General features: G+C 37.5%; 1 protein-coding gene across 5 annotated transcripts in view; it reads left to right on the top strand.

Moving 5' to 3' along the window:
* The first annotated feature begins 378 nt into the window (after positions 1–378).
* LGSN (lengsin, lens protein with glutamine synthetase domain) overlaps positions 379–24063 on the top strand; it is a 39770-nt gene continuing 16085 nt past the window's right edge. For 2 of the 5 annotated variants that reach the window (XM_059178347.1, XM_059178348.1), the window contains exons 1-3: positions 379–585; positions 637–723; positions 12949–13072. Coding sequence is in view for 2 of the 5 variants with exons in the window: in XM_059178345.1 (XP_059034328.1) it covers positions 12890–13072 (183 nt within the window). In the remaining 3 variants the exon portion in view is untranslated. The other 3 variants (XM_059178345.1, XM_059178346.1, XM_059178349.1) reach the window with 3 other exon arrangements.

The raw sequence follows: 24063 nt of genomic DNA, 5'->3' as shown, positions 1-24063 counted from the left end.
GAGAAAAAGAATTAGTTTATGAATGAAAAAAGTGAATGAACTTATGGAAAAATGGATTACAGAATAAACTGAAGCAGTTTCAGATGTGCTTCCATCTGAAGCGGTTTCCCTTTGGGCCTTGGGTACATTTGGGAAATTCTGTACCCCTGCCCATGCTTGAGATCCTCTGCTTCTGAACTACATCATTTCTTACTTTTAGTTTACTTTCATTGGGGTAAAGTACATTCTCGGCTAGTCTCTTGAGAAAGAAGGACGATGATGAAGAATGCTAGTGCACTCTAAAATTGCATATTTGAACAACATTCAAAACCTTATAACTTAGCTAACCGCCCCGCCCCACCTTATTAAAACATGTTAAAGAGGAAAGAAAGAGGAAAGAGGGATGAGCCTAGGTTTCATCTCTTGACTGCTGATATAATAACTCTTTAAAGGGTTGTCTTTATTTTTGTGGGATAATGGTATATGTTCCAAAAGTTTATTTGCAAGTTTCTTGATTAGGATCTGGAATATATTTTCTCATAGAAGCAAAGTTACAGATGATGGTTGGATTCCCTTTAAGCCAGTTGCTACAGAGGACCATCGTGGGTTTTTTTTTGTTTTTTTTTTTTTTTTTTTTTTTTATTTTTTATTTTTTAGGTTTTGATGAACACGCAGGACTTTGAATCGGAATACTGACAGTAGTGTGTACTTTTAGTCTTCTATCTTTCTAATATAATCACATTGGTAAGTTTATAGTATTATGTGTTTTTGTATTATCATGAATGCGAGAGTTATTGATTGCTTAGCCAACTATTATACTATCATCATTTTTCCTTTACCACAGCTCTTTGTTTTCACTGGGGTGAATTACAGTTTACTTCTTTCGTTTGCTTATCTCTCTGTGAGCTAATTATTAAATTAACCCTACACTCAATCAATAGTCTGAATCTCTTAATACATTCAGACCCACCAGATATTCTTACAAGGCTCATCCTTTTGAAGACTGTCTCCCAGATCTTCAGATGTGCTTCCATCTGAAACGGTTTCCCTTTGGGTCATGGGTACATTTGGGAACTCTGTTCCCCTGCCCATCTTTGAGATCCTCTGTTTCTGAACTACATTGTTTCTTACTTTTAGTTTACTTTCATTGTGGTAGAGTACATTCTCGGCTAGTCTTTTGAGACAGAAGGACAAAAATGAAGAATGCTATGTTTTTTGAATGTCTTAGTACATCATCACACGTTCTCCATAGTCTGACTGGGTAGGAGATTTTAGATTTCTTTCCCTCAGAACTTCAAAAGCACCATTACATTTTCTTCTACATTATAGCTTTTCTGTTGAGAAGTTTGAGTCACTCAGAATCCTTCGTCCTTTTTTCGTAACTATATTTGTTTTCTACTGCTGTACACTAAATTACCACAAATTTTAGAGACTAAAACAATGTCTATAATTATCTCATAGTTCTGTAAGTGAGAGGTCAAAATGCTTTTGGCTGGACTCTCTGCTTTTAAGGAGACACACACCAACACCAGCATGTCAGCCAGGCTGGGCCCTCAAATGGAGGCTTTGGAGAAGAATCTACTTCCAAGCTTTTTTAGAATTTTTGGCTAAATTTGACTTTCATTTGTAGGATTCAGGCTCCCATCTTCTTGCTAGAGCTCAGCTGGGGGCAGCTCACATTTCTTGTCAAGTGGTCTCTTCTATCATCAGTGAGCAATGAATGGTGTCTTGAATCTTTCTGGTGCTTTCCATTCTGACTTTCCCTTCTGCTGCTGGCCAGAGAAAATTCTCTGCTTTTAAAGGGCTGATGGGATTCGATTACCCATTTGGATAATCTCCATATCTTAAAAATCTGTGATTTGGAATTTTAATTGCATTAACAAAATTTCATTATAGCAGTACCTAGATTAGTATTCAATTGAATAACCTGATGATGGAAATCTTGGGGGCCCATCTTTAGAATTCTGCCTACCACAGTAACTCTGTACTTTGGAGTGAATGAATTCTAGAGTTGCCTAAATGAGTATGTATCAGGTAGGGGACTTAGTAATGGAAGTCAACTCTGATACGTTTAAACAAAAAACAAACTTGTAAAGACATCAGACAGCTTTCCGAGTCACCGAGGGAGATGATACTGGCCCCAGGAAATGGAGAGAAACAGGCTATAGCTGGAAGATTGGCACCAAATTGACCCTACAAGGGTATTTGCACCACTGAGCACTGGGTGATGTGGCTTGTCCCTAAATCACTCATGGGACACCAAATCCTGCCCCTTCTGCCTCCGGAAACTGGATCTTTCAGCTGCTGCTATCATGTCCAAAAAGAAGTCTTCCCTGTCCCTGCTCCATTGCCCAGTAGCTTTTGACTGAAAATCCTAGTGGCTCTGCTTGATTGGCTGAGTAGAGGACAAATCCCTGTCCCTAGATGAGGTGCATGAAGGTTAACTGTAGGGTAAGAAATGTGAGAATCTGATATTTTCAGCCTCTGTAGTGAGAATTATTCTGTTTCCACAAAGACTCTCAAATATGTCTTTTTCCCCGACACAGGAAGGGTTCTAGATTCTGGGCAGTAAACGAAATGAAACAAAACAGCACTGATATCCATAATGGGCTATGAGTGAACAATGCTTATTAAGAATCTAATTGAATTGATCAAGCAAGAAGCAAATTGAATATTTGTACTTTTAATATTCCCTGATGACAACATTTAAATTGCCCCAGTTTTAATCATTTTTTTTCTTTAAGTTTAATTCCTATATGGGGTCTCACATCATGTTCTGAGATATCTGGGCTACTTCCTTTCTCTTTTGGATTCTGAAAAAATGATTAGGAGACAGTGAGGGCCTGAGAAGCTGACAGCTGCTCTGGAGGGATGGGAAGGTCCTCTCTACCCCTCCCCTCAGCTCAGTTACAGTAATATCACAGTGCCCTCCATGCCATCTTGCTTATTTTTTGAGACAATTTAAAACTTACAAAAAAGTTTCAAAAATAGTACAGAGTTCCAGTAGGCTCTTCTACATTCTTCTTAAGTTTGTATCTTATGTAACCATAGAACATTTACCAAAACTAAAAAAATTAATCTTGGCACAATACTATTAATTAGAGAATTTACTTGTATTTCACCAGTTTTTCCAATGTTCTATATTTGTTTTAGATCCCACCTTGTGTTTAGGAATGCCATCATTTAAATTTTTATTCTGTTTTATTATTCCCGATACTCTACACACAGAAACTTTACAATTCTTAACTGGGCCAGTTATGCTAGATGCTTAGTTGGAATTAATGTGTGAGGTCAGTTTTCCAGCACAACAATTACAGCCCGGAAGCGAAGGGCTTATATAAAACTTGGAATATACCACAGGGAGCACAAATAAGTGTAGGGCACTCCCCCCCTCAAATAAATGTAGGGTACCCTGGGTGGGTCTCCTTTTCTTTATTGTATTACATAATCATGGAATATTAGAGTTGGGAAGGATCTGAGAAATCATCTTACCCCATCCTCATTTTGCAAAGGAACCGAGATCAAGAAAATTAGGTGATGTGTCTTTAAGGAACAAGGCTTCATCTGGAGCTCTGGTCTTTAATCTGCTGGCTGTTCCACTACAACAGGAGTTCTCAGTGTGGTGCAGGGTCTCCCAGGAGCCCCCAGACCCTTTGAGAAGACTATGAAGTCAAAGTTATTTCCATCTTCAGATGTTATTTGTTCTTTTCACACTCATTCTCTCACAACGTACAGTGGAGTTGCCCAGAGGCTGCATGGCATACGGTACAGCAACGGAATGAATGCAAAAGCCAAGATGAGATTCTAGTGATTTTTGACTTCTAGATATTAAAAAGATTTGCAAAAATGTAAAATGGTGTCAAGCTTCTGTTACATTTTTATGCTTTGGAGAATAAAATATATTATTTATCTTAACATATACTAGGTTCATTACTATTCTATTGTTAAATATGGTAAATGCTGATTGACATATTTACATAAATGAAAGGTCATGGAATTTCCAATCATTTCTGAGCACTGTCCCAGTATTTGAGCACTCTCCCATTAGTAAGAGAAGAAAACATGGATAACACCAACTAGCAAAGTCATTATATTAATGGTGTCATAACAGTGTATTCTGTGACACTCCCCTTGTTTTTTTAAATAGAGATCTGGCTGTTTTGGGGTAATTTTTAACTCATTACATGTGACTGCAAGCTCCTTATGCGCCTTGGGACTCAGATTTCATGCTCCTCCTACATTCATGATTCACTTGATTTAACTTTACAGAGTTTGGCTAAATATATGAATAATAATTGAGAATGCTGTATTAAAATGATATTGAACTAGTTTTTTACGTTATCAACTCTATGTAGTTGTCAGGTCCTTTTTTCAGGGAGTAGCACTGTTTTGTACTTATTACTTAATGGAATTTATAGAAGGGTCAGATGATAGGAGAAATTCCCTTTCCAGAACACATGAAAAAGCAACAACAAAAATCCCCCATTCCCTTCCTGTGTGTGTTTTAAGATTTATTTATTTATTTGAGAAAGAGAGAAGAGAGAGAGAGGGGGAGGAAGAGAGAGAGAGAGTATAAGCCAGGGAAGGGGCAGAGGGAGAGGGAGGGAGAGATCTTCAAGCAGACTCGTGCTGAGTGTAGATGTGGACACAGTGTGGGGCCCAGTCCCAGGACTCTAAGATCATGAACTGAGCCAAAATCAAGAGTTAGCTGCCTAACTGACTGAGCCCCCCAGAAGCCCCCCAACCCCATGTGTGTTTCTGCTTATTCATGAAATCACTGATCCCCTACTCAGCCCTACCCAAAGTAATTTTTAATGATAGACTTAAAATCTCAATCCTGTAAACAGATCTCCTGTTTCCTTAGAAAATGTGCTGTTTCTGGGCAGAACTGGGGAGAGGAGACGTTTGGGTAGGTGGAGGGAATTACCAGAAGCTGTTGTGATCAGGAGTTCTAGAACTACTGAGAGAACCCAAATATTAGTCTTCACAATGTTTGGTCACACTCTCCGCAACTGAGGGTGTCAATGGCAGGTTCTCTGCTTGCCCGTCACAACTGGGTACATGTGAACGAGGAGCAAACCCAACCAATTTCTAGAACGACCACAAATCTGGAGAAAGAAAAAGTGGGAGTATCCTTCTGTCCCTGTTGTCAAGGCCTCCCGCTGACCCAAAACTATGATTTTTGTCTGAGGGGAGATGTTTAGAAAGACAATTCTCTTCTTCGTATTCATTTATTATTCTCACAAATCAGTTAGGCCCTTAGTCACTTTGGACATGTTTTATCCTATTTCTTTAGCAGTCAGTGCTGAGAACTTTGGGTTCTCATGCATTATTTTGTAACATATAATACACATAAACATGAAATAAAACCAGAATTCTTGTGGTTTCATTTTCTCCCGCTTTTCTTCTTCAGTGAAAGAATGGATTTAATCTTGTACTCAATTTGCATCCTTTTCTCTTCCAGTCCTGCTAAATAATTCATCAGAAGGCAGTAACTTAGTGGTGAACAACCCACTGTTTCCCCTTGGTGGTACTCAGTAAACTTGAGCTGCTGCAATCTGTTCTCATACAATGAATCCCATCATTCCGTTAATCATTTTAGCCACTGTCCTCTTTTTTTTTTTTAAGATTTTATTTATTTATTTGACAGAGAGAGATCACAAGTAGGCAGAGAGGCAGGCAGAGAGAGAGAGGAGGAAGCAGGCTCCCTGCCGAGCAGAGAGCCTGACACGGAACTCGATCCCAGGACCCTGAGATCATGACCTGAGCCAAAGGCAGCAGTTTAACCCACTGAGCCACCCAGGTGCCCCAGCCACTGTCCTCTTGATCCACTCAATTAGATTACCTCTTTTTGGCAAGAGAAGTGCTCGCGTTGAACAGTCTTCCCATATGTAGTCTCAGAAGACGGGCAGCGGAAAGACTTGAATCGTGGATTCATGGCTCAGGGTCTGTAGTCATTTGCCTGATGCAGTCCCTGAATATAGTAGGTATTGAACACGTGCTTGTGAATGAGAAATGTTCAATATGGACTTAGAACAATTCACTGTTTCTTCCCATCGATCTCTTCAACGCTTTCTTAACATTTGGTTTCTGGGACACTGATTTTCACAACAGTAAGAGCTTTAATGTATCTCATGCTAATATCACAGATTTGGCTATATACCATTTTTCCAAGCACAACAAGTGATCATGGTAGCTGCCTACGGAGTTGCCTGTGATGGCAGCTCTTCACCACGCAGGTGCTAGGCTGTATCAAATAAGGGGGTGAATAAATGGACGTGCAAAACCCCGAGAATTTCCTAACGTGACTTAAAATATATACACATGAACATGTGTGAGTGAAATAGGGGATACCAGCAGAGTTTCCCTTAAGCTCTATGGCTCCTGATAGGCTTGCATAATTGCAAAGGGACAAAGGTAATTAGAGTTTCCTCACTTTATATATATGCATATATTTATGCTTTCTTGGGTTCTGTGTTTTTTTAAGCTTGAGTGCCTTCCCATCTTGCCTTTGTGGTTAAGAGTGTGGATTTTGGGGGTCAGGCTATTAGAGTTCAGATCCTGGCCATGCCACCTAAGCTGCGGGGCTTCAGCAAGATACATGGGATTTCTGTGCCTCAGTTACTTCATCTGTAAAATGGGGGTAATAATAGTACCTCATTAATTTTGGGGAGATCAAATGAGTTAGTATCTGTGAAGTACCTCATTAATTTTGGGGAGATCAAATGAGTTAGTATCTGTGAAGCACTTAGACGTTCACCTGTACACACAGAGAACTATGTAAGGGTACTTATTTTATCTCTTATAATATTGCAACAGTGTTAAACATTTGTAAAATTCCTAAAGGTTTTGTCATAATTACAAGCTTTTACAACTCTAGTAGAGGAAGCACGTGGATACTCCAGCTTCGTCTAGATCACAGTTCCAAAGTAAAGAGATTGAAACCCACTATCTAGGCAAAAAGGCTTTTATTGAAGAAGCTCAATTAGTGGGCCAATGAAAAAGGTATCCTTGGAAGGTTTTTTTTTTTTTAATTTTTTTTTCTAAAGTATATTTGCTTAATTAAAGACATATTACTTTAAAATGTATGATGCTTTCAGAAATTTGTTTGTGATAATAGCATAAAATACACCCATGGACTTGAGATATATACCATTTAGATTATCACCTACCATCTTTCATAACAGCCAGCACACAATGGAAATCAAATTTTTCAAATGAGATTGTGTCCTATTAGAGTCTAATTCTTTATTTTTAAAAATATTTTGTACATAGATTACAAATCTAATTTGTAGAAAAAAATTATTCATAAGTCATCTAGATTTAAGTAGAGGTACAGCTTATCCTTAACTCTGTCTACTATCTAGGAGGCAATGTGGTGGGAATGTGGCATTCAGTTTGTGAATCGTCCTTAACTGAACACCGCCATAATGATTCTCAATAAACCTGAAATAATATATGTTATTTTCTAAAGTAGCAACCTGGTCAGAGAACACTCAAATGTTTGGCATGTAAACTGTATGAAGGGCTTTGACTTTACCTAAAACATAATCATAATCATGAATACAAATTGTCACTTCTGGGGAAGATGTCTGACAACGGATGTTTTTAGTCCTTTATCTAATGGAAATGAAGCACTCATGATAACTTCAGTAGTTACAGTGAAAGACTGGAGAATGGAGGTTCTCACTTGAGACTAAGTCATCGCAAAATTTTGATTTAGAAAAGCATAAGAGACGGTTTTTTGGCGATATATACTTAATTCTCATAACAGAAGTGTGGTGTTTTTTTTCCGTAGGTAGTAAATTCAGTGTTTCTCATACCCCATTCATTCATTCAACAAAAGTATATTGATCTCTTATTATGAAATAGGCAGTGTTCCAGGTGCTCGAGTTATAAAATAGAATCGAAACCCTCTAGAATTCACAGCTTAGGTGGGAGATATAAAGTCAGGCAAAATACTCGATGATATGATAAACACTCTATAAAGTTATGCAAAAAGATAAAGTGACTAACTGGACATAATGAAATTACATGAGACCTCTTAACCCCCCTCCCCCACCAAAGAAAAAGAAAGAAAGAAAGAAAAAAATCAAGTAAACACAATTGCAAGAACTGCTTTTTGAAGAGAGAATATTAACAATTCATCTCCCCAACACACTAATTTTCAGTTTATTAAAGACACATATGCCATGGTTTAAAGAGTCAAACAGTTCCTCATCCCACTTCTGTTTCCCTTCCCAAGATGTCAAGTCCCAATTTCTTTAGCTGGATCTTTTTGTTTTAACTCAGTATCTCTAAAAATTGCACTTTTCTTACTATTTACTCATCTTTAGTTTTTTGGCATTAACTATGGACTTCTCACATTGGATAAACGAGCATTTAGCTCTCTTTCCTTGATCCTCCCTAAATACACATGCACACTTCCAATTCCACAGTTGTTGTAATAAAACACTGAAATGTTATTAGGATCCATATTTAGTATTTACATTACCATGAATATGTAAAGCTGTCCACAGTTGAGCCATGTGGTATTATTACAACATTATTTTTTCTGGCCCATATCATTTTTTCTTTTCTGTGAGGTTATTAATTGTCTCCCCCCACCCACCCCCGGTTGCTTATGTGTAAGGATTCTATGTATACATTAAAAATTCAGTTTCAATTATTCCCTATTCAGACACAAGAGGTTTTTAATGAATTTGTCCTTTTTGAAAATTATTTCTTGAGCCTTTGTTGTGAAGATATCTGACAGTACTTTACTCTTGGTATTCAGGTGTCATTCTGAGATTTTACTTTATCAGTTTCCCTTTATTCTCCCCCATGCTGGATCTACTGTTACTTGGAGTTCGGGTTTTCTTCCGTATTGGTTTCCTGTTTTGGAAAATCATATGCATCATTAGTTTTCCGAGAAAGGGTATATGAGTGGTATGTGAAACATATCTCGATTTTGCTCATTCAATCAATAGTTTTGACTCAGTATAGGATGATGGGTTAGGTATTTTTCCACAGAATTTTGAAGTCTTGTCTTCATTGTTTCCCAGCTTCCAGTGCTGCTATTAAGAAGTCTGGGGTCCCTTGTATGAAGAAATACATTGTATGTGTTAGAGTTTTAAAATTTTATAACGAGCCTTGATCTGTATGAATTTTAATCCATTTAGCTAATTTTCCAGTGTACCCTTTCATTCTGGAAACTCATACCCTTCAATTCTGGGCAATGACTATTTTTGAAGATACCTTCCCCTCTATTTTTCTCTATTTCCTTTTTCTGAAACTCTTAATATTCGTATGTCAAACCTCCTAGAGTGGTCATTTCTTCTTCTTTTTTTAGTCCCTTTGTTTTTATTCTTTCATTTCCTTGCTTTTTTTTTTCTTCTTTCTGAAAAGTTGTACAATGCACATTGCATTGTTTCTTGACTTTTTTCATTGATTACTTAGGATTAGCTTTTGGAGGTTTGTTAAAAGTTTGTTACAATTTGTCCATGTGCTTTCTTTTTCTTTTTTTTTTTTTTTTAATTTTTTATTTTTTATAAACATGTATTTTTATCCCCAGGGGTACAGGTCTGTGAATCACCAGGTTACACACTTCACAGCACTCACCAAAGCACATACCCTCCCCAATGTCCATAATCCCACCCCCTTCTCCCAAACCCCCTCCCCCCAGCAACCCTCAGTTTGTTTTGTGAGATTAAGAGTCACTTATGGTTTGTCTCCCTCCCAATCCCATCTTGTTTCATTTCTTCTTCTCCTACCCACTTAATCTCCCATGTTGCATCACCACTTCTTCATATCAGGGAGATCATATGATAGTTGTCTTTCTCTGCTTGACTTATTTCGCTAAGCATGATACGCTCTAGTTCCAAGGATGGAACTAGAGCGTATCATGTCCATGTGCTTTCTACCACTCATATCTTTTTTCTGTTGTCCCCATCTCTATTTTCTTTTTCGCTTATGATCTTTGGTTAGATTTTCTTTTTCTTTTTGAACAAACAAAAGTAAATGCAAGTATTACATCTGAGATCTCTCTCCAAATGGTCTCATCCACTTTTTAAAGAAAAGTTTATAAAGATACAGATAAAAAGTTATAAAGATAAAGATATCTTTATCTTAAACAATCAAGTAAAAAATTGGTTGGTTAACCAGGAAAGTCAGCTGAAGTAAAGTATCCTAAAAAGGAGTACTTATTTAAAGACATTCTTTTAACCTAAGTCATGTAATTATACACTTATCAACCAATCTATTGCTTCTGGATCAATATTTTGTTTTGGATCAATACATTCATTGATTTGAATCTCATATTGTCTCTCATATAAACTGTTATAATAGTGCATCATGTAAGAATAATATAAGATTATTTTTTTATTTAGTGATTAAGATCTTAAGACAAACCAAAAGAAAACTCTTTAATAAATTATCTTATAATTTATCTTATAAAATACTTTAATAAATTATCTTAACTTTTTACAGGCATATTACTTAAACAGAATTTAGCAACCATTTTTATTAGACATGTACTGCTATTTACTGAATCTTTCATGAATGGGATTTGCACCCTTGTGAAGGAGACTCCAGAAAGCTCTATGTGAGGGCACACTGAAAAGACTGCTATTTTACCAGACACTGAATCTGCTGGTGTCTTGATCTTGGACTTCCTAGCCTCTTGAACTGTAAGAAATCTATTTCTATCATTTATAAACTACCTAGTCAATGGTATTTTTGTTAAAACATAGAAAACTAAGACATACCATTTTCAAGTCCTTTTAAAGCATTCATCTTAGTTTTGAAGCAATGTGAAACATCTTCCTTTGAGTTAGTTTTAATTAAACTGCGCATTTGCAATAACTAGTACAATTTGGGTAAGTAATTTTGAAAATAACTACAATTAATTTTAGTAAATATAGAATTAGACTGGTGGAAGAAGTCGTGGAGGGGACTTGTTCAAGTAGCTTATCTTGAGGTTTTGAGTGAGGAATGTCTAAAAACTATTTGACTGGATGGGATTGGGAGGGAGACAAACCATAAGTGACTCTTAATCTCACAAAACAAACTGAGGGTTGCTGGGGGGTGGGATTATGAACATTGGGGAGGGTATGTGCTTTGGTGAGTGTTGTGAAGTGTGTAAACCTGGCGATTCACAGACCTGTACCCCTGGGGATAAAAATAGATGTTTATAAAAAATAAAAAATTAAAAAAAAAAAAACAATTTGACTGGGAGAGTGGAGATGATGTGGTAGAAGTCTAGTGAGTACAATAGAATTGGATAGATGCTCAATGAATAAGTTGTCACCAGAAATTAGAATCTCTGAATTGAGATCTCACTGACTTATGGTATGCAGCTCATGCCATTATTGTGCAGATAAAACTGCTCTGCATGTGACATGAAAACTCTTACAAATGAATAATAAAGGAGTTCTAACAACTTAGTTAGACTTAACTATTGATCTGCCCTATTTTTCAGAAATGTACCAACTCCCTGTTTTATGATACAACAAAATTTTAATTTCATCTTACTTATTAGAATGGGAATTATGAATTAAGGAGGTTAAAGAAAGAGGGTATGGTTATGGGTAAAAACGGTATGTAGGGTGTTGTATTTTTTTTTTTTTAAGATTTTATTTATTTATTTGAGAGAGAGACAGTGAGAGAGAACATGAGCGAGGAGAAGGTCAGAGGGAGAAGCAGACTCCCCATGGAGCTGGGAGCCCGATGTGGGACTCGATCCCGGGACTCCAGGATCATGACCTGAGCCGAAGGCAGTCGTCCAACCAACTGAGCCACCCAGGCGCCCCAGGGTGTTGTATTTTATATAAATAATATTGATTACCTGCAAACTTCAGCTATATACTTTTTTTACTTTGTCCTGATTTATTGAACTTTTTAAAGAAAATCAACATTTAGATTTGGATGAAATTACAAAAAATCAACTGAAAGTAATTAAACAGGTCCAATTTGATTTTTTAATCTTTAAGAGAGAAACAAAAAGCTTTTTAGATACTAAGTTTTGTAATTAAGAACAAAGAACAAAATTTCTCAGCAGTATAGCAGTACTGTAAACAGTGTGTTTAATTCTGTATTATGGTTTGATTAGAAGTAGACACAGAGGGTGAACTGAGAAGATACTGAAATTTGTAAGGTAAAAAAGAGACCCAAAGATGGAGACGGGGGAAAGATGAGCAAAGATACAAAGGAAAGAGTGGAGTTGATTACAACAAACAAAAATAATAACTATGCCACTGTGGAAATAGAACAAGAGAATCAGGCCTGGCTGATGGGCTGGAGTGCTAAGCTGGGCAAAGTCCAGGGTGGACGTGATCAGCTATGGAGAGTGTACACTCATACATGGAAAATACTTAGAGAGGATTTGATTTGATTTAGAAAAACCCTCTACCCTCCCCCACCAATTCCAAGTGACAATTGAAGGCAGCAGAAGCATAATTTCAAATTCTCTTTTAGAAAGCATTCCCTGTTCCTTCCAACTGAGTTGAGGTTGTTCCTGGGACCACATGGGGCAACCTGTAGATGGTTCTATGATCCTTGTGGCCAGCTGGGAGGGCCTGGGTTTTGTCAGAGACTAATATTTGTAGAATTAGAAAGGCTAAAGAGAGATGGCTGTGATTATGTAACGAAGGACCAGAATTAATTTAGAGGCAAGAAGGAACCCTAGGAAAAAAAAGGAAAAGAAAAATGTGAATTACAAATGAGCGGGTCTTTGCCATTGGTACAAATCTGGGTCACTGACAGTTGTATTTTTCCATTTGTGTTTTGTCTGTGGACTGTGATTGCATAGTTGTCTAATAAATGTGTCATCATCTAAGTCTAACAATAGATTCATTCTAGAATACAATTGTTACATAACAAAATGCAGTATGTTGGAGAAAAAGTCAAAATCAACACAGTTTTAAGCATTGTAATGTCCTTTGTTTGTAGGGATTCAGGCATAAATGAACATTTGTCATTTGACTCTTCTAGTGCATTTCCAGCATACTGTGCCTTGGGCGTGACACATCAGAGTCCAGTGTTTATCTTTTATTACGTGCCAGACCCCTCTGGAAAGAGCCTCCATGGAATTCATCATCCGCAGTGTTTGGTTCAGGTATACATATAAATACATGTTGAATGCATTTGTTGGGGATATTGTGGTTTCCAAAGTCGACTTAAATAAAAAAGTGTGAGATGAATGATGAAGGGGACCTTCTGCAGGAGGTATGAAGTTAATAGTTAAAATGCTATTTACCAAAATACTGACAGCAAAGCTTTTTATTATTCTGTGTCAACTATTTTTGAGTGCCAGTATGAATAAGGACAGCATGATTATACTTGCTTTATGTCTGCTTTGGAGAAGTTTGCGAAGAAACTCTACTAAGCATTGAGTTTATAAATATAATAAAAGTGAAATCCAGAATTTGCGTTAGAACAGCTCACTTAGTTTGAAAGACCATTGAAAATAACTTCATTAGGCACTGGGTTTCAGAAGCATAAGGATGCTATAAAATTCTTTTATGCCTATTTTGGTTGTTATCAAGAGCATGATCTTTGTTTTTCTCAAAGCTTTTGTCTCACTGTATTAAAAATGGTTTGAGGTTAAGTGGCTAAAGGTGAGAACCCATTTTCAAATTATAATTGAAACTCACGGCATTTTAAATAGTGATGGCCTCTCATCTGCTCTTGAATATATTAAAACACTCAGTTGTCAACATGTAGCATTTCTTCCTAGTTTTAATGTATATGTACCCAACATCTTCTCTTATATTTCTGGCAGATCATTCTGCAAGACTGAAATGCAGACTGTGAGGCACGCTGTGGTCAAATCTGGGAGGATGTGGGTTTTCTTTAGATGAAATTAAGAAAATAAAATACAAGAAGCAAAACTATTATGTGCAAAGCACAGTGGTAGACCAACGCCCTGTGTTTAAAATAGTGGCAGAAAGAGAACAGACCTGATCCCTACCCCTCCATCTAGTGGAGAAGACATCTAGAAGATTAAGGAAGAATGGGGTCACTGCTATGTATAATGAGTATGGGCAGCAGGCTTTGAGATGGAGACAACAGATGTACTTTCCATAAGGAAATTGGGTAACAGTAGGTAAAGAAGGGACTCACTGGGAATAGCTGTGGCTCAGCAAGCAGTGTCCTGTCATTGTCAGAGGTATCAAATGACAGATGTGTTTGTTTCATAGAACGAATTTATCTGAAAGTAAATTTGTAGCTTCAAATGATGGCTTAGAGAAAGTAACTAGTATGTACATTAGTACTTTTTTTTTTTTTTTTTAGATTTTATTTCTTTATTTGACAGAGATCACAAGTAGGCTGAGAGGCAGGCAGAGAGAGAGGAAGGGAAGCAGACTCTCCACTGAGCAGAGAGCCGGATGTGGGGCTCAATCCCAGGACCCTGGGATCATGACCTGAGCTGCAGGCAGAGTCTTAACCCACTGAGCACCCAGGTGCCCCTGTACCGTCTTGAGATACTGGTGTCTAACTATTCAAAGTCTTCTTGGTCTAGGTTTTACTACTGGTGAGCCTATGTCAAAATTGTGTTTCCTATCTCCACCTCCTATAGTTTTAGCCAAGGATTCCAGGCGACCCAGATTTTGTGAAAATCTTTAAGAGTCACAATCTCCCAAGACCAGTCTAGACCAATGTTGATGGGAGAGTAGAAAAACTAGCAGTATGATTTGAAAGGACACAATTTTCACAGCAAGAGACAAACCCTGTCTCTTGGGAAGAAGTTCCTTGATAACTGGGATGGAACATTATATTTAAGAGATATAATAAAAGTGAGTCTTGATTGACCCAACTCTCCATTGAATAGCCCCTGTGTTGCCCTGTGTAGGGTTGTATTCTCAGGAAGGGAAAGACTTTGGGAGGTGGGAGGGAGGTGGTGTGTGACATTCCATTTCTAGTTAACTAATATCTGGAAAGGAGAATGGTTTTGTTCCATGCCAGATGCTCTGGTAACGTGAGCAGCAGCAGCATGAGGTTAACTGCAAAAAACGCAGCAGCTGAGCAAAGGCTTGATGAATCAAAAGGGCAGGTTGTATGGTTGAAAAAATATCCCAGGGTGATTACTCCCCCAACCTGAACAAATTCCTCGGTAGAAGCTTCAGTGAAAATGAATAGTTCCTAGTCTTAGATTTGGCATTTCCCTAAAGAATATTTTACTGAGATTCTCTATTCAAAACAATGTCATAAAGTCATGGATTCAGCCAAATTCTTAGCCGTAGTAAACAGAAAATAGATCAAAACCACATTCGTATTCCCCAAAGTAGACCCTATGCATGTATGAAGTCGCAAATTGAAGGAAATGGCAGCACATCGTGATAATTAAAATCTATTTATCAGTAAAGCCTTGTGTGTGGTATTGAGCTGTGTGAGTCACCAAGCGATTTGGGGAAGATCTGTTCTCTGCCCTGGGGCTGATGCTCGTGCCTCAGTATCTGGGAGGTAGACGCAAAGGAAAAAATCTGCACAGGTAGACGCATAGAGGTGATGTTTCCATATTGCAGGAAGAACGGATTCCATCTGGGTGAGACCAGAGGTTCATTCTGCTCTGTAGCCTGTATCATCTGTGTGTGTGTACGTGTGTGTGCGCGCGCGCGTACGCATGTGCGCTGTGTTGTTAAGTGCAGCTCTGTGGGAGGCTGGGACTGACTTTCTAGAAGTAGGACTCAAGGCTAGGGTTTTTCCTACCTCAGCTTACCCAAATGGTCCCTGCTTTATGCTTGTCTGTGGAACTCTATAAAGACCTCCTGATTCTATTTTTATATTTTAAATGTGTTTGGTTTCTTAAAATCCAGTTTTGTTTTTAGATTCCAAGGTTTTTAGTTCATTTTATATTTGTTTTTATTTACCTCAAATCTATCTCCCTTTAAGCACCTCTCTTGATGTTAAAAATTAGGTCTGTGCTTCATTCATGTGCAGTGGTTAAGAGTATTTTCCTTGAAACCAGAATGCCTGTATTTTAGTCTTGGCTCTACTACCTACTGGCTGGGTGAGATGGGACAAATCATTGGATTTCTCTGTGCTTCATTTGGACATTAATAGTACTGACCGCAAGAGATTTTGTGGAGAGATTAAATGAATTAATGTGTGTTCAATGCTTAGAACATAGTGATTAACAAGAGTTTCTTGTCATATATACTTCATTATGTTGTGGATACCAGTAATCTCTCCCCTAAGTTTTCATTTTTATAGCCTTGTAGAGTTTTGCACCTTCTTTTACACAGTAGAATTTTATTTGCCTTTCTGTATGGTAATAACTATTTTAGGTGGTGTACATTTATATAAATAAACACATATTGATCCACTTCTAGCCCATTAATGTTTTCCTGGGGACAGTAACTAGAACTATATTTAGTATTCTTAGCCCTAAGCACATCATATTTTTTTAAAAGATGGAACACCTTCTGCTGTCACATTTAAAATATTCTTTTTGAGGAGACCCAATTTTTTTTTTAAAGATTTTTATTTATTTATTTGACAAGAGAGAGAGATCACAAGTAGGCAGAGAGGCAAGCGGGGGTGGGGTGAGAGTAGGCTCCCCACTGAGCAGAACCCAATGCGGGGTTCAGTCCCAGGACCCTGAATTCATGACCTGAGCTGAGGGCAGAGGCTTAACCCACTGAGCCACCCAGGCACCCGTTTTATGGGCCCAATATTTTTATCTGCAGCAGCCTATTAGCTGGTATCTTTGCTGACAGTTCTATAATGTTCTTGGATCTTATTTCATACCATATTATAGAAATCATCACCATAAATATATACTACATGTATATTAAATTTTTCTACAAATCTTCTCTCATTTTTGAAGCATATTTGTTGCTTTTCTGCCCATCACAAAGCCTTCAAAAAATACTTTGATCTTATTTACATAGATATTTTTGAGAGAAAATCTTCATTTCTCTGGAAAATACAGAGATCTCTTTTTCAGTAAAAAAGAAAGCCAGTGCTAGCACCAAGTTCAGGTAATAGCCAAATTCTTGATCCTTTATTATTTTAGCTCTGTTTATTATTTAGCTTCCTATTGTGAAAATGACATGGTGTTAGATGTTTATAAAGTCATTTTTCCCTCTCTGAAACTATCGGCTAAGTACACTTGTCTCATATGGAATGTTCTGTTGCAGATTTTGCATTGCCTTACTCCCAGAAGCGAGATTTGCTCCAGGCTTGCTGCTGCTGTTGCATATTTTGCTGGGAATGGCTGGGAATGGAAGTGAGATTCAGAGCTTTGTTTCTCTATAATTCGTGGGTCTTAAAGGGAGTAATCATAACCTTGAAGATAAGGTGTGGCTTTGAGAATAAATACAGTGAAAAAATCTTCAAAGAAAGGTGGAATTAATGGGGTAAAGGGACAAAGTCCTTGTGGAGCAGCTTGTCACCAGCAGAGCTTCTCTTCTTTCAGCTCCTCACAAAACTGAGGGAGTCCATGTAATATTTTGTCTGGGAAAGTGTTCAGCCTACTGAATTATCATCAGGTTTAATTGGACAGTCAAAGATATTTCATTCTGAATCATTTATGAAGGAGAGATGTGAGTCAAAATTTCCTTCTGGTCTTATCTTTCAACATTGGTTGCCTTTCATTTATTAGAAAGTATTTCTTGATTCCAAGTTTATTCTAACCAATATATTTAGCTCAATGATACATCTAAAATGCTACCTTCTAGGGATCTCCAATCCCTTGTCGGTCTTTCTTGATCTCGTTTTCTATTCCATCAATCTTGGATTCCATATCTCATTATTTTAGTCTTTCTTGCAAGTATCTTCAACTTATTTTTGCCATTGTCTTCCTAAGTTTGTATCCTTACAAAACCTCTATCCTGTGTTTTTCACTTCTCTGAAAGAGCTTTGCTGGAAGAAAAATAGTTTACCTGTGCAGATTTGATGCCACTATAACTTAAAAATCTCCGGTTTCTGTGGGGCACTGAACAGTTTTGTTCTTTGAGTTTTTTTTTTTTTTTTTTTTAACATTCTCTGCTATGACGATGGCAAACCATTTGCATTCTCTTTAAATATTTAGTCTTCCATATGTAAACTGTCTGAGCATCTCCTAGCAGAGAAAATTGGAAGTTCTGCAACTGGCTAAGAATAGATAAGAAAGATCAAGGGTTTAAAATTAGTTTCACTTTCAGATTCTGCCACTTACTAGGTAAACTTAATTGTCCTGAGTCTTTGTTCTGTCATCTGAAATTCCTTCCATCATCTCCTTCACCTAATTTTCCTTTCCTCCTTAATTTTTCTCTTCTCTCCTTCTAATATTCCCTCTTTTTTTCTTCCTCTTGTGGAGGAGGGTACATTAAAGTGAATCCCTTCATTTCAATTCTAGTTTCCGTCTTTTCTGCCCTTTCAAGGACCTTTTTAAAAACCTTTTTCTTTTCAACACCTCTATTAACTCCTTTCACTGAGCATTTAAACATGTGTAAGTCTGATCTTCCTAAAAGCAACATAAATTTTTCTTGGGCAGACCCCTGTGCACTTTTCCAGGGGTCGTTGTGTTTGTCTCCATCTCTTCTTACTTTTCAGCTGTATATCCTGACTGTCTCCTTTGACTGTAGAGAACGACTCTAGCGTGCTTATCAGATGCCGACCCTGGACTAAGCACCTCTCGTTTCTCCTCAACTCACAGCCATCTGGCTGCTGCTCACATTCTTTCACTGAACCTGCCTTTTCCAATGCCCCTAGGGACCTGGGTTGCAAAACACAACGGACTAGTCTTAATAGCAACCTTGTTTGTAATTTCAGTAGCAGGCCTATTGGTGTTTCCTTCTTTTAATGCAGCTTTTATCTTTTGCTATCAATGAAACCACTCTGTCCAACTTTTTCTTTCACCTTCTGGTCATTTTTTTCTCTGACTGCTTTTTTGGGATTCCATTCCTATGTTTACTTAGCACACATTATTGTTTCTGTCTCAGTCCTCTTATTTTCTCAAGCTCTGCTCTTTCTCTTAATGATTCCAACCACTTTCAGGGTTGTGCTTTTTACTTTTCATATCATCTTTTGGATTCTGACCCATATGGCCACTGCTTGCTGGATGACTTCAGATGATATAGTTATTGTAGATTCCATGTACTTAGAACAGAAGCCAGTAACTCTTCCCTCAGGTCTCCTCCTCTTTCTGGGTTCCCTTGTCAGACACCTGGCTGTCACCTTTGACCCTCTGTCTCTTGCACTTCCCATATCAAGTCAATCACCGAACTGCCAAATCCACCTCCCAAATCTATCTGTAGTAAGCTCATTTCTCCATCCCCAGAGCCGTAACCATAGTCAGATCAACCTCATCTCTATTCTACATTGCCCAAGTGGATATTGGGGCTGTAAGTAGTTCCTTGTATTTTGGGCTGCAATGATTCCTAATTCTAGAAGGATGCCTAAATACATTCTTGGCACTTAAGGAACCATAGTTCTTAGTTTAAAGTAATCACTGCCTTTTGGCGTAGAGAAAAAAGTATACAAATGAAGAGTTAATGATAAGGATTCTGAGAATTATTTTACAAAGCACTAAGTAAGATCTCTTGGAGGAGGCTAAACGTTCATCACTTGTGATGAAGAAGACAATAATTATGAATTATTTTGAATAGATTACAAAATTCAATAAGGGATCTACTTTCACTGGGAATTTGAGAATATTGAACTTCTTTGAATGGAGTGGCTATAGCAAATTGTCTAAGGGGTTAATTTTGAGCTGTGACAAGAGGAGTAGATAACTGTTTCCCTGGGACAGACTAGAAAATTGATAAGAACCTAGGAAAGAAGAAGAGTGTGGGTCTTCTTGCACACTAGTTTTGCATGGATGGAGATGAAGTTTGTGCATGAAAGTGTGCAGGGATTGGTGAGACTGGCCTTGGCAGGGCCTCAGAGAATACTAATTTGAATTTTTCCTGAAGGTGATGCAAAATTGTGGAAGCATCCCAAGCAGAGAAATTATAAGACCCAAACTGTGATTTAGAGAAGCACTGTGGGCAGTAGTCTGGAGGATGGGGAGAAGTGGGGAACAGAGGGAGGACAGTTTGGTGTAACCATCCTGGTAATCCAGGTGACATGGATAGGGAATGGAATCACTCATTTTTAAATGGTGAATTCATTGGACAGAATTACCATAATGCATTTAGCCCTTCCCACTTCAATGTGTGCTGCTTTCAAGTTTTTACTATAACAAAGGCGGTATTGGACATGCATATAACTTTATATATTTTGTATTATAGTCTTAGAACAAATTGCCAGAAGTAGAACTAGTAGTTAACAGGTATGGATATTTTTAGATTAGTCGATGAGAGTTTGCGATGTGTTCTTTCAAGGATCTCTTCTGTAAATATTTGAATACGTTTTCCTCCATTTTTCTTTGAAGAGCACACATTAGGGAAACTGAAGGCACGTTCATATTCTTTTACACCTGGTAATCATTGATCATTTTTCACCATTATTTCTAACAGAGGTTAAAGCTTTATGAGATTTTTTTTGGGTTGCCTTCTCTGTCAAGCACCCAATCCGAGTGTTTGGTAAATGCTTTAATGATTATATTTTCAGACTGTAGCCAACATACAGAGGTCAAAACAAAGGTTTTTAAAGTATTGATAGTAAAAAGGTAGCTGTTAGAGAAAATTAAAAACAAATGAATAAAATCAGTGATATTTAGATTCTGAATAACACCAGTTAATACATTGAAAGGAAACTTGTTAGGTCAAATTAGGGTCTAAATTTAATGGTTGGAAGGATCCCTTTAGATGAAGCCTTTTTTAGTTAATTTGATCAAACCACTGCGTTGAATTGCAAAATGACAAACTTGTATTAAACCATAAAATAACTTTAAAAGAAACAATGTGATGAGAAAAACTTGAATAATGAAAATTCTTGTGATATGAAACATTCTTTAAGGCCAGGCCCATGTATGAGACAAAGGAGTCATCTAATGGAGTAAGAGCAGAAACATTTCTGAAGCAGGAAAAGCTTCTCTGTTGGAAATGTCAAATCAAGTCGGGATCAACCTGCTGTAGTAGAATTTTGAGATTGTTTAAATTAAGCATGAATTAGATCTGCATATTTATGCCATGCGATCAAAATAAAATTGCATAACTGTGCTTATGCTTCCGGTTCTTCCAACCTGGTTTACTTCACCTCTATCTTCAGCTTAAGTGTCCCTTCTTCTTTTTAAGCTTGCCCTAGTTTCCCTGGCTGTGTAAAGACTCTTTATAAAATACTGTGCCTGTTTAATAATAATACTAGGGTCCGAGCATGAACATATCAGTCACAGTACCCTCTCTGAGAACCCTCAGACTGTTTGATATACCCTAACCTCTCTGAGAGGTTCTCCTAGTTTATTGTTCAGAATCTAGAGCTGTTCAGGTAAAGGATTAGGTTCTGACTCAGTAAGAGCCATCGCCCATGAGTCAGGGGCCCATGTGGTAACCTAGAATGAGGTATGTCCCCAACAGAGATCCCCAGTAATGCATGGTGCTTAGGTAATAATAATCAGGATGAACATTTGTTTAGTACTTACTATACATAAGGCACTGCTTGTCCAACATAATGATGCAAGCAAGAGATTTGTAAATTGGAACTATATTACTGAATGCGTGAGAAATGGTGAAAAAAAATTTTTTTTAAAGATTTTATTTATTTATTTGACAGAGAGAGATCACAAGTAGGCAGAGAGGCAGGCAGAGAGAGAGAGAGAGAGAAAAGCAAGCTCTCTGCTGAGCAGAGAGCCCGATGCAGGACTCGATCCCAGGACCCTAAGATCATTACCTGAGCTGAAGGCAGCAGCTTAACCCACTGAGCCACCCAGGCGCCCCTGATGAAAGCTTTCTAGTCAGTAAAAAGGTGCTGATAAGAGTCCTTTAAGGTTCCTCCCAACTCTCTTCTGTGACTATCCTACTAATCCTCTTGGGCATTTGGGCCTTTCCCGGATCCATCCACTAACAGAAGTGAAATTTCCTCTGATTCTGGTAATAATGATGTGGGAACCTCCTTAAAGAATTCCCATTCTTCCTTGACAGTCATATGACCTTAAATAAATAACTTAACCTCTGTGGACCTATATCTGCTTTGGCAAAATATAGGTAATTATAAATGTTCTCTTGATGTTGTTATATTAAATGACATATAAAGTATTGCCTGGTAATGAAAATACTTATAAAACATGAATATATTTGCTGGGTATATTTATATTTATAGCAGTGTCTACAGATAAAAAGAACAAGGCTCCAGAAGTACTTGCTACTTAGTGGAAAAGTCAGAACCCAAACTTCGTGAATCTTGGCTAGTAGGCTTTTTTACTGAAACATTATCATATTGTAACCAAATATAACCAAAAGATTTAGGAGAATGAAAACATTCTACTGGGGGCAGGGTAACTCAGGGATACAATAAATTAGGTTCCGCTGTTAGAACTGTGTCTATACTTTGATCATTCTTGTATATAAAAAAAAATTCAAAGGACTGAACTAAATGTATTCTTCGTTTGAAAAAAAATTCTTCTGAACATCTATTACAGAGTCAGAGGCAATGTATTATGACTTAGTTCTTGGGCTTTTATTGATGAACATCTCAGGTTAGTAACTAGGTGAATTTGAATTGTCTTTGTTTTTTTCTTAAACTTTCCTTTTTGATCTGGTTTCTATGAAAGCAGGTGAATGTTATTAAAATGAACTTCCTGTAAACTCTAAATCTCTGGCATTTAGGAAGTAGAACAGCATTTTGAAACCGGAAGACCTATTTGTAAACTGCATCTCTCCTTCACGCTGTGGCCTTGGGCAAGTCATTCTGGGTCTCACTTTTCTCATTTGTAAAATAGAGATTCTATTTAGGGTTATGCTGAGAAATGTGCCTGACAAAGTGCTCAGTTTTAGCACATTGTTATTCAATTACAGGTTAGACTTTAAAGCTGAGAGAAATCTTCAAGTCTGTTTCATCTGATTCCTTTAATCTGTATGTGAGAGGATCCCCAACGGGTAAAACAAACACAAATGTTAATCTGTTTAATTTCCTTTCATTTTTATATACCTGACCAAGTATTTCATTTCTTTTTTTTTTTTTTTTTTTTTTTTTTTAAGATTTTATTTATTTATTTGACAGAGAGAGAGATCACAAGCAGGCAGAGAGGCAGGCAGAGAGAGATGAAGGGAAGCAGGCCCCCTGCTGAGCAGAGAGCCCCATGCGGGACTTGATCCCAGGACCTCGAGATCATGACCTGAGCCGAAGGCAGTGGCTTAACCCACTGAGCCACCCAGGCGCCCCAAGTATTTCATTTCTAAACAAGACTTCTTCTTCTTTTTTAAAGACTTTTTTTTTTTTTTTTTTTTTTTTTGAGAAAGAGTGAGAGAGCACAAGTGTGTGTGCAAGAGGTGGGGAGACTAGAGGGAGAGAATCTTCAAGTAGACTCCCTGCTGAGCCCAGTGCTGTGCTCCATCTCAGGACCCATGAGACCCAAGCCAAAACCAGGAGTCAGAATCTTAACTGACTGCGCCACCTAGGCACCCTTAAACAAGACATCTTAATAAAGTTAGAGTCATGTATTTGTAAAGACACAAAAAATGCAAATACTTAATGTATATTTCTGGCAAGGTCATTTTAGAAATGGTAACTATGTACAATAGGTGAGCAAATCACTTTCAGAATTCTATCAGAAGTGTATTGGAAAAATATTTATTTTTTTAAAAAAGATTTTATTTATTTATTTGACACACACAGAAAGAGAGATCACAAGTAGGCAGAGAGGCAGGCAGAGAGAGAAAGGGAAGCAGGCTCCCTGCTGAGCAGAGAGCCTGAGGCGGGACTCCATCCCAGGACCCTGGGATCATGACCTGAGCTGAAGGCAGAGGCTTAACGCACTGAGCCACCCAGGTGCCCCTGGAAAAATATTTAAATAAAATAATAAACTGCTTGAAAAAAATGAACTACTATATCTCACAATAAATATCACACCATCCAAATATAAAATTATTTGGAGTAAAAAGGACCACAATTTTCTAAGATGTGAGATTTTAAAATGACAAAAAAGATTTTGTCCTATGAAATATATCTTTTTAAGCATAGTAACAATAATAACAAAGTGTCCTAATTACACGTAAATACCAGTTAAATTATTTTTTCTCC

Source organism: Mustela lutreola, chromosome 6 (assembly GCF_030435805.1).
Source record: "Mustela lutreola isolate mMusLut2 chromosome 6, mMusLut2.pri, whole genome shotgun sequence".
NCBI lineage: Eukaryota > Metazoa > Chordata > Mammalia > Carnivora > Mustelidae > Mustela > Mustela lutreola.
Note: the sequence above shows the minus strand (reverse complement) of the source record. Positions and strands in the feature narration are given on the sequence as shown.